At 36.5% G+C, this 13,617-nt stretch overlaps 1 protein-coding gene across 4 annotated transcripts in view; it reads left to right on the top strand.

The window, feature by feature from the left end:
* Positions 1-13,617, top strand: part of VPS13B (vacuolar protein sorting 13 homolog B) — a 434,787-nt gene that overhangs the window by 292,055 nt on the left and 129,115 nt on the right. For all 4 annotated transcript variants that reach the window (XM_021529420.2, XM_021529422.2, XM_021529419.2 and 1 more), the window contains exon 33: positions 1,627-1,770. In XM_021529420.2, coding sequence (XP_021385095.2) covers positions 1,627-1,770 — 144 coding nt within the window. The remainder of the gene's footprint in view (positions 1-1,626; positions 1,771-13,617) is intronic.

The following is a 13,617-nucleotide window of genomic DNA, read 5'->3' as shown; positions in this document are numbered from 1 at the left end:
TATAAAATGTCTACAGAAATACTGTAACTTCTAATATATGAATAATCTTAATATTTTACCACTCCACCATTTGAAGTCTTCAGGTGTGTTTTCAAATTGCCAACTGGAGAAAGATCACGAGCAGGATGTTCTTTTCTGCTGGAGAAAGAATTTTTGTATAGCACTTGATACTGAAGGCAGTCCAGCCAGAGATAGATAAGCCTATTTTCAGTTCCAAAAATGGGAATCCTTTAATGATTACTTTTTTTTTAAAGTTTGTGATGGAAAGGTATTGAGAAGAGGTGCAGCATAACAAAACACTGTATCCACAAGCTTCTCATAAAGAAACCTGAAAATGCTATCTGTAGACTATCTATAATAAGAAAGTTAAGCTGAGTTCTCTTTGCCAGATTTCCAAGACCCCAAATTGTCACTAAGCATCCATTTCCCTACCTTTGCTATGGATACATCCAGGCACTCAGATTTAACAGTCACTTTTGCTGGTATGTTGTTCAGCTAGTTAAGAATAAGTCTGTGAAGCAGGTTGCACACAAAAGGTATTGGCTGACTTTTTGCCATTAGTTTGTAGCTCAAGTACATTTTATATAGGGAAGATATCGGAATATTTTTGTCAGCTCATAAGGATAATTTCCCTTAAAAACTACCTCCTGGGAAGAGCAAGATTGGTACAGGAGTGTAAAAGGTCCTAGAGGTATATTGCAACATGCAGTGGGTGTAACTTGTTGGAAAATAACAGGTAGTGGGCATAGAGAGAAGAAATCAACAGTTTCACATTTTGTGTAACAGGTCATCAGAAGAGCAAATGGAAAATTATTTAATGTAAAAAATAAATAGAAAGCCCCAGTCTGGCTAGGATGCATAGAAGTTATTCAAGTTTAAAAAAATAAATCTTGAGCTTTGCTAATGCTTATGTTCCAGAATTTCAGTGTTTTCTGTACATGCATTCTTCTTGTTATCTATTCCCTGGATGACATTCCATCATGAAGGGAGAGGTCTAGTTTAGATTAAAGCTTGAGCACTGTGCAAACTTCTCATGAGACAGAGCAGTTCTTCTCCCCTTCTGTCTGTTTTTCATCTCTTTATTGTTTGCCAACAGTGGTGAAGATCTTTATTTGTGCTAGACAACATCAATAAAACAGTGGCTAGTCAGCTAGTGTTGCCAAGGTATTAAGAATGGCTTACAGGCAAAGAGAAATCAATCAGATTGGCTATCAGTGACTTCCAACACATGATTTCATTATAAATCAAGCAGAGTTTGTGTTTAAATAAAAAATCAAAAAAGGATATCTTTTTCTTGGAAGGAAAGGAGAACTGGAATCATTGCCAAGGACACTCTGACAGCCCACTGATACTAGCAAGAGATGGAAGCAAGGCCTTGTGCATGAAATGCTTTTCATGCAAAGTTTGCCTTAACAGTTCTGCTGTTGAAAGCCATGTAAAGAATACACCACATCCTTTAGAAGCATGACACACCAGTTTCTCCTAAGAAGGTCACATTTGTACTATATATAATCTTGTATATAATGTTAAGTATTGACTACAGCAGGGAACCACAGTACAGTTATATAGAAGCTGAAAATTATTTTCCCAATGGCTGTTACTTAGTATTTTCCCTTAATTTCACAGGAAATTTTGGTCTGTGGTCATTCTTTGGAAGTGAATATGACAACCAATTTGGACTTCTTCCTCAATGTGGCTCAAGTGCAACTTCTTCAGCAGCTGGTACAAGCAAATATGGTTGGACTGGAAGCTTCCAGTAGCACCACTGAGGTAGGTTTTTCCCTGGTTTGCAACTGGATTTTTAAAAAGTCCATCTGCAAAGTACTGTAGCTCTGAGCAGGTGTCTGTACCATCTAGAAAAAATTGTAGAGTTTTTTGCTGTTTGTATGGTCAGTTTCAAAATGCATTCCGATGTTGATTTAAGAATAGAAAAAGTGTTAAAAATGTTATTTAGTAAATGCCGTTATTATAGTGGTCTGCAACATCTTATGTACAAGGAGAATTACCTTATGTAATGTACAAGGAGAATTATGTAAATGATGAAGGAAACAAATTTTTGAGAAGTAGGTTTTTGAGATTATTTGGTATTGAACTCTTCTCGAATCTTTGGTATTTTCTTGTGAGTTCACATACTACACTGTCCGTCACTAAGCTAGTAAGCTATAAAATTTTCTCTGTGCCTGGTAACCACTACTCACATTGCCTTTGAGACTCAAGTCCCTAAGATCCAATCCACCTCTGAATATTTTCATAGTTCTTTAGCAAGAATGTTGGTACATCATGAGGGATCCTGCATCTAAACAGTTAATCTCTCCTTTTTGTCTGGAATATTAGTGATTAGTGATCAGCAGCCATCTCTTGAATTTTGTCATTCTTTATTACTGGGACTTGATACCTCAGTTTATATTGAAAGCTGATCACTGTCACAGACTGGTAAGTATAAATTTCACACTTCAAGACTTCTGGGATGATAAAAACAAAACAAAGCCAAAAACAAAACCATAAAAAAAAAAAGGATAAGATAGGGAAAACTTTTGCCTTAAGGAAAAAAAAATGTATTTCTTATCTTCAAAACCTGGAATCTAGTAAGGCTAACAGCATCTTTAAGATAGTAGGAGTTAATAAATGAAAAAGCACTAATTCCACTGGAATGGCTGTTGGACCTATTGAGGTACCTTCGCAAATAAGAAAAAGAGTTGGGGAAAGAGTTATTGAGCAGACACAGTCAACTATTCCAAGAATCTGGGTAATGGGAGACCTGGAGAAGATTTTCTCCTTCCTTTCCTGAATCTCACAGTTTCAGCATTGCACGTGAGTCTGGTGGAAGCAAGGAATGCTCTAGAGGATGCAAAACTATTTACATTCCTCTCTCTTTACACTTTCAAAACCCCAGAACTTGTTTGTGCTAATCTAGGCATCACATTACCTCCCATTCCTTTATCACTTCCCAAGGATAGAGAGAAATAAAGGGCATTGTTTCATTAACATTTGGAAACATGAAAGAGGTAGAAAAGAAATGCGGTGTATTTTTCTTTTCCTTGGATATTTTACAGACACAGGGCCTCTTTTGAAGATGAATACTGCAAATTATATATAGAAATATCTTCAATCATTTATTTATAGAGCACTGTTTTCCCATTGTCAGTGGAATGGACAGAATCAGAAGATTTGAATAGATGCCAAGAATTTAAATTCTGAGTTGGCTTTGTACAGAAGTGCTGCATTACTTACTTGGACTGTAAAAATTTAAAAGGAATTTGCTACAAAATCTCAGAAATATTTTTGTTGACTACATTCTAGGATACTTATTTGCTCTTCATTGGTAACTCCCTTGCATCAGTGAGGTCTCCTGTAATGAATAAGGGGGATATTTCTGTCTCAAGGTGTTTGCCTTGTCTTTAGTAAGTTATAAAAATACATCTGGATTTACTATATTGGAAATATAAATCCATTGGTTGGTTACTTTTTGTCCAGTTCTGCTTCAGTAATGTGTAGCTCTATATGCCTAAGTGAAGCCTCCTTACCCTCTAATATATGCATATTTATTATTATGGTTCTTTAGTCAGCAGAAAGAAACATAATACACTGATTGTATGCTGCTGTTTTTATCTTAGTGAATGAAATCAGGAGCACATAGCTTTTCATACTTCACACCTGTATATTATTTCATTGCAAGAATCAAAGCATAATTTATGTTGAAGACATTTCTGGAAACCATTCCTTTGCTCAAAAGAAGACTAATGTCTAAGGCTTTTCAGTATGATGTTCAGTCAAATCTTTACCTCAGAGGAATGACCATCTGGATAATTGTCCTGTGCTTAATTACCCCTGCTTTGGGATATTTTTGTCTTTATATCCATTCAAAATTGTGCTTGATAAAATTTTCAATCATTGCCTTTCAACATTTCACAATATCTTGCCAAGAACAGTCTGACTTATTCTTCTTCATGTCCCTGCTTTAAGTAAATGGAAATAGTAATTAGATGCCCACCATCATCCTTATACTTCTCTTTTCTGAAAAAACTTAGCTCTCACACCCTCTCCTTATAAATTCTGTGCTTTAACCTTTTAATCCTCTTGATAATCCCCTGCCCATTCAGGTTTGTCACTCTTCTGCTGTTGAGCTCAAAGCTAAAGACAGTGCTCGGGATGTTGACCTGCAAGTATCTCATCATGTCACCTCTGATCCAGTGGCTGTGCTGCTGCTAATGCTTCCCAGTAAATGCTCAGGCTCCCACTTTGCAGGGACAGTCTTATCACATGTTCAAGTGATCATGCGAGCATGTTCAAAATAATCACATGTTCACATTGTTGGCCACCAGGACTCTTGGGTTCATTTCTGCAAAGCTATTCTGTAGCTGGAGTTTGGCTATACTTTGGAACATCGAACATTACTTTCTGGTTTTAGTGGTTCAGTGTGGTTTTTACCCATCTCACAGTCCATCCATTCAGTTCACACTTAAGTGTTTGAATAAAAGTCAGCTGTGGAAATCTGCCTAAACTTGGAGAATTTTGCTAATGGCAAAGGACATGTTATCTGTATTCTGTATTCAGAATCAATCATCTCATCACAGGAGGCAATCAGATTGGAGTAAAACATGACAGTCATCAAAGTAGCAACCCCTTGTTTAAACTTTAAAGGTGTTATTTCCAAATGGACTGTATTTGGTGGTTTACAAGGTAATGCTGTAAAGATTTGTGTAGACAAAAAAAGAAAAAAAAGTGATGATTTATGGGTAAATCTCTTTTTTCTTCAAGTGTTTTAATATTCTGTAAAAGGTTTCATGCCAGGTCTCCAGTGCTATGTTTTTACTTATAATAAGAACCTTTATACTGTTTTATGAATCTTTGATGTACAGTGGGTCTATTGTACTGACTTCTTCATAAGGTATAGTCTATTATTGCAAAGAATATTGCTTTGATCTACTTGACAGCTTTAGAGTAAGGACACATATGTGGTGTTTGATAGATTACCTGAGGGGCAAAGAATGTTGCTGCCTTTTGTAATTATTCACTTTTTCAAAATTAATATATGCCAAATTCTTAGAAGAAGAATATATAATGCCTACACATGGAGAACAGAAACAGAAGTGCTAGGAAATGAAATACAAATATAAGAGTGAAGTGCCATTAATGTCCTGATTTTGTTCGGTGATGCATCTAATATTACAGGTGAAATATCAATAAAAGGGCCACATTTCCTCTTTCTTAGATGAATTTTTAATATTCTGGTAAAAGTATTTCCAGTATAAATGATAACTAGTTTTAGTGCTGATCAGTGATAAAACAGGTGAATTTTCAAGGAGTTCATTTCTTCATCTGGCAAATCTATTTCCTGGTGTCCATCACTTACCACCTGGAGATTTTTGGCAAGACTTATTTGTCATACTATCATTTAGAAGCAGAAAACACAAGAACTCCTCTTTGAAAAAGAAATTAAATTCAAACCAACACATATCTTGGTCTGGTGCTGACCATGTAGGAATGCATGAGTAACATATCTAACAGCAAGTCAGTAAATGTTACACTCCTCAAACGTGACTGAGGTCATTAGCAACTTTTACTTTCCAATAAGCTTGAGATTAAGACTAGACTTTTGGAAAGAAAATTAATGTATACAAAAATTATTTATTGAAATTTGTCCTAAAGATTGTTCCTGTCTGATAACTGCATTAACAGTTACTTTGTATCTTCCTTGAAAAACAAAAAGGTACTTAGAAATGCTTACTTTTTCTTCTCAATATCTTTGTGAGGATTATGGCTCTAGATGAAGAGAAGATGATTGTTTTTAAAATTCAAGGCGACTTGAAACATCGGAAATATTTTCCAGAGGATGTCCATTGAAAGTATTCACTCACTTTATGTTCCCTATGGTCCTTATCCCCTCCATCACAGAATCAGAGAGTGGGTCAGGTTGGAAGGAGCCACAGTGGATTCTCCTGTCCAACCTCCCTGCTCAAGCAGGCTCATCCCAGAACACGTGGCACAGGATTATGTCCAGGTGGTTCTTGACTATCTCCAGTGAGGGGGACCCCACCATCTCTCTGGGCAGCCTGTTCCAGTGCTCAGTCACCCACACAGTAAAGGAGTTCTTCCTTGTGTTCCGGTGGAATTTCCTGTGCATCACTCTCTGCCCATTGCCTCTTGTACTATTGCTCAGCAGCAGGAATGGCCTGGCTCCATCATCCCTTCAGATACTGATAGACATTGATAAACCCCCATCTCAGTCGTCTCCTCTAAGATCATTCTTTAAATAGGCCCAGCTCCTCAGCCTTTCCTCATAACTGGGTCTCCCTCATCATCTTCGTAGTATTCCATTGGACTCACTCCAGGAGCTCCACATCTCTCATATACTGAGCAGCCCAGAAGTGGGCACAACACTCCAAATAAGGCCTCAGCAGAGCTGAGCAGAGGGGCAGGATTGCCTCCCACAACCTGCTGGCAATGCTCTTTCTAACACACCATAGGATACCTTTGGCATTTTTGGCCACAAGGGCCATTTCGTTGTCCACCAGGATCCCCAGATCCTTCTCCAAGCTTCTTCCCAGCAGGTGAGCCCCCAGCCTGTACTGGTCTTGGGGTTATTCCTCCCCAGGTGCAGGACCCTGCACTCACCTTTGTTGAGTTCCAGATGGTTCTCTGCCCATCTCTCCAGCCCGTTGACGTCGCTCTGAAGGGCTGCCCGGCCCTCTGGGGTATTGGCCACTCCTCCCAGCTTTGTGCCACCAGTGAACTTGCTGAGGGGGCTTTTGCCCCTTCATGCAAGTCAGAGATGAAAAGTTAAACAAGACTGGATCCAGTACCAACCCTTGGGAGACACCACTAGTTAAAGGCCTCCAACTAGACCCTGTGCCACTGATCACAACCCTTTGAGACCAGCGATTCAGCCAGTGCTCGCTTTGCCTCATCCCTATTTCTCAGGTTATGTAGTCTTGTTTGTTTATTTTGTGCTAACCCAAATGCATGTTTCTGTAGGCTACAAGTCCCTAGCTATCCTATACAGTCTGAAATTCAGATAGGTATCTAATATACTAATAAAAACAGCATAAGCTCTTTCTTGAAAGAATAGAAAAACTCATCATCTTTTCCTTCAATCACTTATTCACTAGTTTTTTCATTGTAGTGAGGAATGCAGCACTCAACAATAAGTTTTTGAAAATATGGAATTGTTTTTTCACAGTTTAACTAGAAATGAAAAAGCTGTCCCTTTTTTGGATCCCTCTCAGACCTCCCTTGCCCCTGGCTGGCATTTTTTTATTTTTGCCTAAGCAATGAACAAACCTTCCAAAGTTCTTCAGTGTGCTTAGTATTATACTTATGTATTGCTAGCCATTAGAATACAGTAGGTCCTGTACAAATTCAATGCTTAAGAAGTTGCTTTCCCCCACAAAATACATGGAAAAAAATCTTCTTGTTGAACTGCAGGAGCAACTGAGCTGGTGAAGTGTGGACTCAGATGTGCTAGCAAAACAGTCCCACAAAGAATGATCTGGGAGTTGAAGTGTCTGATTGGAATTTTTCTTCATAGCTGATACATATGTCAAGTATAATTTGCAGTCAGAGCCAATAGGCAATGGGCACAAACTGTCATTCACTTGGGGGAAGTGTTGAACCAAACAGGGGAAACCTGGTGTGGGTGCATCTTTGTTTTCTTCCAGAAATTCCAGGCATGACCTGCTGGCTAATGTTTTCTGATTTGCTAAAGCCTGCTTTTAGGTATTTGACCTTTGAGCAGTCTTCCTAGGCTGCATAAGTGACTAGTGTATGTCACCTTGGTAGATGATATTCTGCTTCTCGATTAGAACACCTGGCTCATGGCCAATCACTGAGTAAACCTCACCTGCAGGTGTGACATGATCCATAGGGCAAAACCCTGTGTTCTGGGGGAGCAAAAGTCTTTTCAACTTTGGCATTTTGTTCTTTTACCACAAAAATTATATTTGGAGTCTAATTATAAATATTGGCTATTTCAAAGTGAGTAGCATGTTACTTGTATTCATCCCAATAATGGGCAAGGCTGAGAGAAGTACAGCTCCTATCTGCTCAGATAGCCCAAACAAGAATAAGCAAATGCTTGAATGAGTAATAAACAATACACATTAAAGTGAACTAATTAATAACTGAGAAGTGTCCAAAAGGGAGAAGGCAAAGAAAACTCATCTATGGCAGCTGATTCCTTCCTAGTCAGGCTAAATCTGACTGTGTACTGATTTGTCACATTAGACATACTGCAGTAATATTTGCAGAAGATGTAAGTCATTCTCTGTTGCTGTAGATGAGGCTTAAAAAAGCTTTTCTGATAAGTTTTAAAGCCCTGTAATATGTTGGCTCAGGAAGTCTGGAAGATTATGCTGAAGTATTTCTCTGTGCTTTCTTTAATTATGGTTTTGGTTTTTTTCCTCAAAGCATCCAATTATATCTACTTTCAGAGAACAGGAGTCTAAAAAGAACTTTGTTCTGACTCAGTAGGATTGTTACGTTCTTTATTTCTGTTTATGGCCATCTCATCAACCTGTTGTTGCTGTAATTTCACTGTAAGACAAAGAACATGGTCAGCAGGATATACATACAAAAGTGCTGTTACAACTGCATCACACATAAAATTTGAAGGAATTATAGCTAATAGTTTATAGCATTTTTTCTTGTTGATGATGCTTTAGCAGAGCAAACTTTTGAGTTATGAGCAATTTAATTATACTTTAGTTAAGGCTATTAATTACTTGTATGAAAAATGAAAAAAAGCATTTGTTGAAAATGCATAAATTTGTTTTCCATTTGTATTTTGCATAGAAAAAAGTAACAGTCAGAAAACCGGTAAAACAAGTTCCAGATAATACTACTTAAGAAGCCAGACAGTCAAAGTGTGAAATGGCAGATCCACATGTTGCACAGATGTTGTATTGACTGGATAGTATTCTTATGGAAAGCTTGTGTAATTGGAAGTATTTTTAGTATGTTGAAACTTTGAGAAGTTGGCATTCCCATTTGCCAGTTTCTTTTGAAGAAGCTGTTTATCTTTTGTCTTTTAATTACTGAAATCTAAGGTAATCAGTGTTCAAGAGCCAAAACATTCTTGGTTTTTGTATTTTATACAAATCAGTTGAATTTAGGTATGTCTTGATATCCTGAAATGTGTTGGCACATCAAAAAAGCTAATGCTGTGTAAAAATAACTTCCTGAGGGTTTCAAAACTTTTTTCATTATGCCTTTGGTATTTGTTGTAGTGAGTGAAAAGAGAGCTAACTTAGTCTATGGTATTAGTAATGCCTCAGAAACAGTAGGTATCAAAATGTGGACCAATAAAATATTTTTCAGAGGGTTTTTTTTTTGTTTTTGGGTGGGTTTTTTTTTTTGGTTGTTTGTTTTGTGTTGTTTTGCTTTTTGTTTTTGTAGTTTGCACAGTTCCTGATCAGATCTTGTGCACCTGCTCATTTATGCCCATGTTTTAAAGCTTTGAATATTCATTCCAGGGAATAGCAGGTCACGCAGCATGTAGTACCACAAGTTTGATGTCCCCAGCTATGAGATGCTTTCTGATGGTTCTTAACCAACTTAATTGAAGAATTACAAATTTATTGCAGCTGCAATTAATATGTTCAGTTTATTGATAAAATTGTTAGCAACAATCTCATGACTTGTGATTTGGAGACTGCCTTTTTGCTTGGTTAGTAACTGTTAGTTACTGTTAGTAACTTGTTTTAATGATTATACATTTCAAAGAGTAAGCTATTTTGATGCTTCTGACTAGGTTACAAAATGTAAAGTTTCAGATACCAGAAATGAAGTAACAAAATAAAGAGAAAGTAACAAAATTCGGATTGTTTGGATTTGAAATGCTTAGATTCTCAAGCAACTTGACAAGGGTTAGCTTAAAATTAGGCTTGGTTCTTCTCACTGTGTTGGTTTTATGGATTTAAAAAGAATGGAGTATATCCAGAGAAGCGTTTTCACAGTTGAGAAGGATTGCAGAAAGCTGTAGTTTCCAAGCACATACCCCAGCTAGATCCCCAAAGTAGCTTTAATTTGTGTCACTGGAGTTAGGAAAAGTCTCATGCTTTCATTCCTGCACAGTGAGGCCACTTCTGTGTGCTTCCAGTTGAGACTGTCTTGTACATCCCAGATGGATTTGTAATAGGCAACAACTTCCATTACCTTAAAGCTCACAAAGTTTTGATAAGGAAGAATTGCATTTCATGTCAATCTGTGTAATGTCCTTAGAATGCGAAAAGGAAAAATTAAGAAGTAGGAGACAAAGAAAAATCTGTTTTGCTGTAAAGATGTGACCTTTAGTTTCTCTCCTAGAATTACAAGGGGGAAAAAAGAATGTTCAAACTGATTGTTGCAATGAAAATGGCTTTTTGAAGAGATCTTCATGCTTAGATCCTGCAAAGACAGAAATAAAGGGGGGAAAAGTGTTTATAGTCTCTCTTTGATGTACATAATCAGGAAAATTTTTATCTTACAAAGAAGAGTCCCTTCAATAAGCATTGGGACTTAATTGTTGAGCAAGATCGACAAACATGTTAAATAAGATAGTAAACTGACAATGTAAAGAATTCTTAGTATAGTAAAACCAGACTTGAAATTACAGATTCAAAGTGTATTTCCTTTTTGTTAGGAAGAATCCAAGTTTTCCTGCTGATTTTTGATGTCCACAAGCACAGAGACTATGTGGGGGAAAAAACTGGAAAGTTGTATCTGATAGCTGTTTAAGCACTTAATGATTCAAGAGCAGTTTCTGTGACATTTTCCTTAATGTTTTCTGTGACCACTTAAGGTGGTAAGATGTTCTTGCATATCAAGATTTCACATAAAATATAGCTGGGGAGGAATTTATCTAATAAAATAATCTACAAAGAAGTTAATAAATAACATTCTTCCAAATATTCCTTGCTTCAACACAGAAGGATATTTTGTATTGCTAATTAAAGGAAAAATTAATGTATTTCTCTAGAATACTGTGAAGCTTCATATCAACAGTGTTTAAAGACTCCCATGCTGGAACACATGTAATGGGAAGACATCTCATAAGGGTTGTTGTAATTTTCTGGAAAAAATAAATTGCAACAGCAAAATAAAAAATTAGAGTGAGATGGGAAAAAAAGCAAACAGAAACCTTGCAATGTTGATTTTCCTCTATGTTCCCATCAACACTAGTTATAGTCTAAGGTTTACGGATTTCTTTCTCTCTTCTCTTTTGCTGTTTTTCCAGATGTTTTAAAATAGAGTATAATGGGATAGAATTCTTTTTACATGAGTTTTAAGTGCAAGTGGGGTTTCAGTCCACTTTTTTTTTCTTTTTAGCCTACAGTTCTTGATTATCTGAACCAGACCTTCTTGCGTCTGCTCAATGAATTGCATTTATTCTCTCATACTACTCTTAGTAATATAATCTAAAAGACATAAACATTCTGTCCAATCTCTGTATTCCATACCATGCCTAACAATATTTTGAAGTTAACTTGTGAATTATTTTTATTATCATTATCTTCAATAACATTGTGCTTTCTTATCCAAGTAAAATAATAACTGAATGATATGTAAAGTTAATTTAAAACTTCACCATTTCTGATCATTTAATGTACTGACCAAAATAATCTGAAGTATTCATTACAGATAGAATAAAAATATTGCTATTAAAAAGGTCCAAAATTCAAACTTTCTTTTGATTAGAACACATTGAAGAAATCATATTGGTTCATTTCTTGGGGAAAAAAAATAGAAGTCCATGAACTGTGTAAGAATTGCTATAGGTTTGCCATAAATAGCAAGTATAGTTGGTGGTTGGCATATATGCAGGACAGAATCACTGAGGGCAGGACGGTGGCCCAAACTCACCCTGAGGAGAAGTGTGAGAGAACACGTGCTTGGGCTTTCTCACAGTGTGGCACTGGACGTGTCACAGTGATGATTTGCTGAGGCGCCTGACGAGGAGGGGGAAGGTGCAGTGTTGGTCACACGGTGTGAGACTGAGGGTTCTGCATTCTTTGATCTCGACTAATCTTCTCCTTTCAGTCACCTAATGCTGCTCTACAGAAGAGTTTGATGCTGTGGCAACATTACCTTTAGACAGCTCCAGTTATGGTTTCTTCCCTAAGTGGAACATCACCTGCTAGGTAGTGTGGAAAACTTGATCCTTGTCAGGAATTACAAACACATGGATTCTGTAATTTTCTTCATTTTAAAGTAAAATAATTTTTTTTTTCCTTAAAGAGAAAATTGAGAAATATAAAGGGAAAGTACAGAAGCCAGTAAAGAATGAATTGAAGGTATAGTCAGTGGGCAGTGAGAAATTTAGGTTTGAAATTCCATTTTATGAGGAGAATGCTCACTTCTTTCCCTGAAATTCTCTCACATGAAACAATTTTTTCATTAATTTTAACCTATTTTTAGGAGCAAATAAACTTAATATACTTGCCCTGTATGTCAGTCTTCCTTAAACAGTATGTAATATTTTGTGTTCTCAGCCAAATTAGAAAGCGGAATATAAGTCTCAATATTAATATTTTTAATCTGTTTTGTAAAAAAAAACCCAAAAAACCCCAGAAGAAGTATGGTGACAAAGCAAAACAAGTGTTGCCAGTGAGGGAAAGCCATTATTCAGTAGTAGGCAATATTCACTGTTTAGTCACTTCTGTGGTTTGTGATGGAGCAACTGATCACCTAGGAATAAATACTCTACTTAGTTTTATATTGATTTTCTTTAGGACAGAATTCCACTTCAGTACTATCCTGTTTATTAAGCAAGGAGGCATAATTTTCTGAGTGTACTGCTGGTGATTATATTGACTGCTATCCTAATTTTTCAATTTTTCTAGCCATGTGTACTCTGTTTTGGGATTCAGGTAATGTTGTATCATCTGGGACTGTCTAGTGGAATGATGCATTCCATTATTCATGCCTGAGATTTTGTCAGGAAACAAACGTGGCTCTTTTTTCACAAATTAATTTGTCTTTTCTGTCAGAAATTCATGACGTCTTCCTACTGTTTGAAAAGTGACAAAAATACCTGTGTGAATAAATTTTCTTTTAATTAGTAGTGAGTTTAAGGATAAAAGAGCATAGCCTTTTCTGTATATTACATCTCATGGATCAAAGTTGTCCAGGGGGTCCAGGTTGTGTTATTGACAGAATTAAGTTGTTCCTATTTCCTGTGAAATAAATTTGCATGAATCAGAGCTGCAGAGCTGCAACAGTATCCTTGTAACGTTTACAAGCAGTTGTATGCTGAGCAGAATTAGCTATATTTTATAGTTTAGCAATTTTGTGACTAAATTTTTATAACTATAATTTTGAAACTAAAAAAAAAAAAGGAAGTCAATCAATAATCAGAAGTTTCTTATTCATTATACCTTAGTGGAGGAGTGGCATCTGAATCAGTTTCATCTAAATCTATGTTCTGTAGCAGCAGCTTTTTAGGATGGTGAATGTTTAATTGTTATGTGGCACATATTTTCTATTTCTGCTAATGTTAATGGCCTAAAATCAACGCATGTCAAAGGAAGCTGTACAAATTAATTTGTGTGATTTTTTTCCTGAATATATAGTAACATGAAGACATGTAAAAAAAGTTAGCACATTTAAGACATACACATGCATAGAGTTGATGGAGAAAAT

This window comes from Lonchura striata, chromosome 1 (assembly GCF_046129695.1).
Source record: "Lonchura striata isolate bLonStr1 chromosome 1, bLonStr1.mat, whole genome shotgun sequence".
Lineage (NCBI taxonomy): Eukaryota > Metazoa > Chordata > Aves > Passeriformes > Estrildidae > Lonchura > Lonchura striata.
Note: the sequence above shows the minus strand (reverse complement) of the source record. Positions and strands in the feature narration are given on the sequence as shown.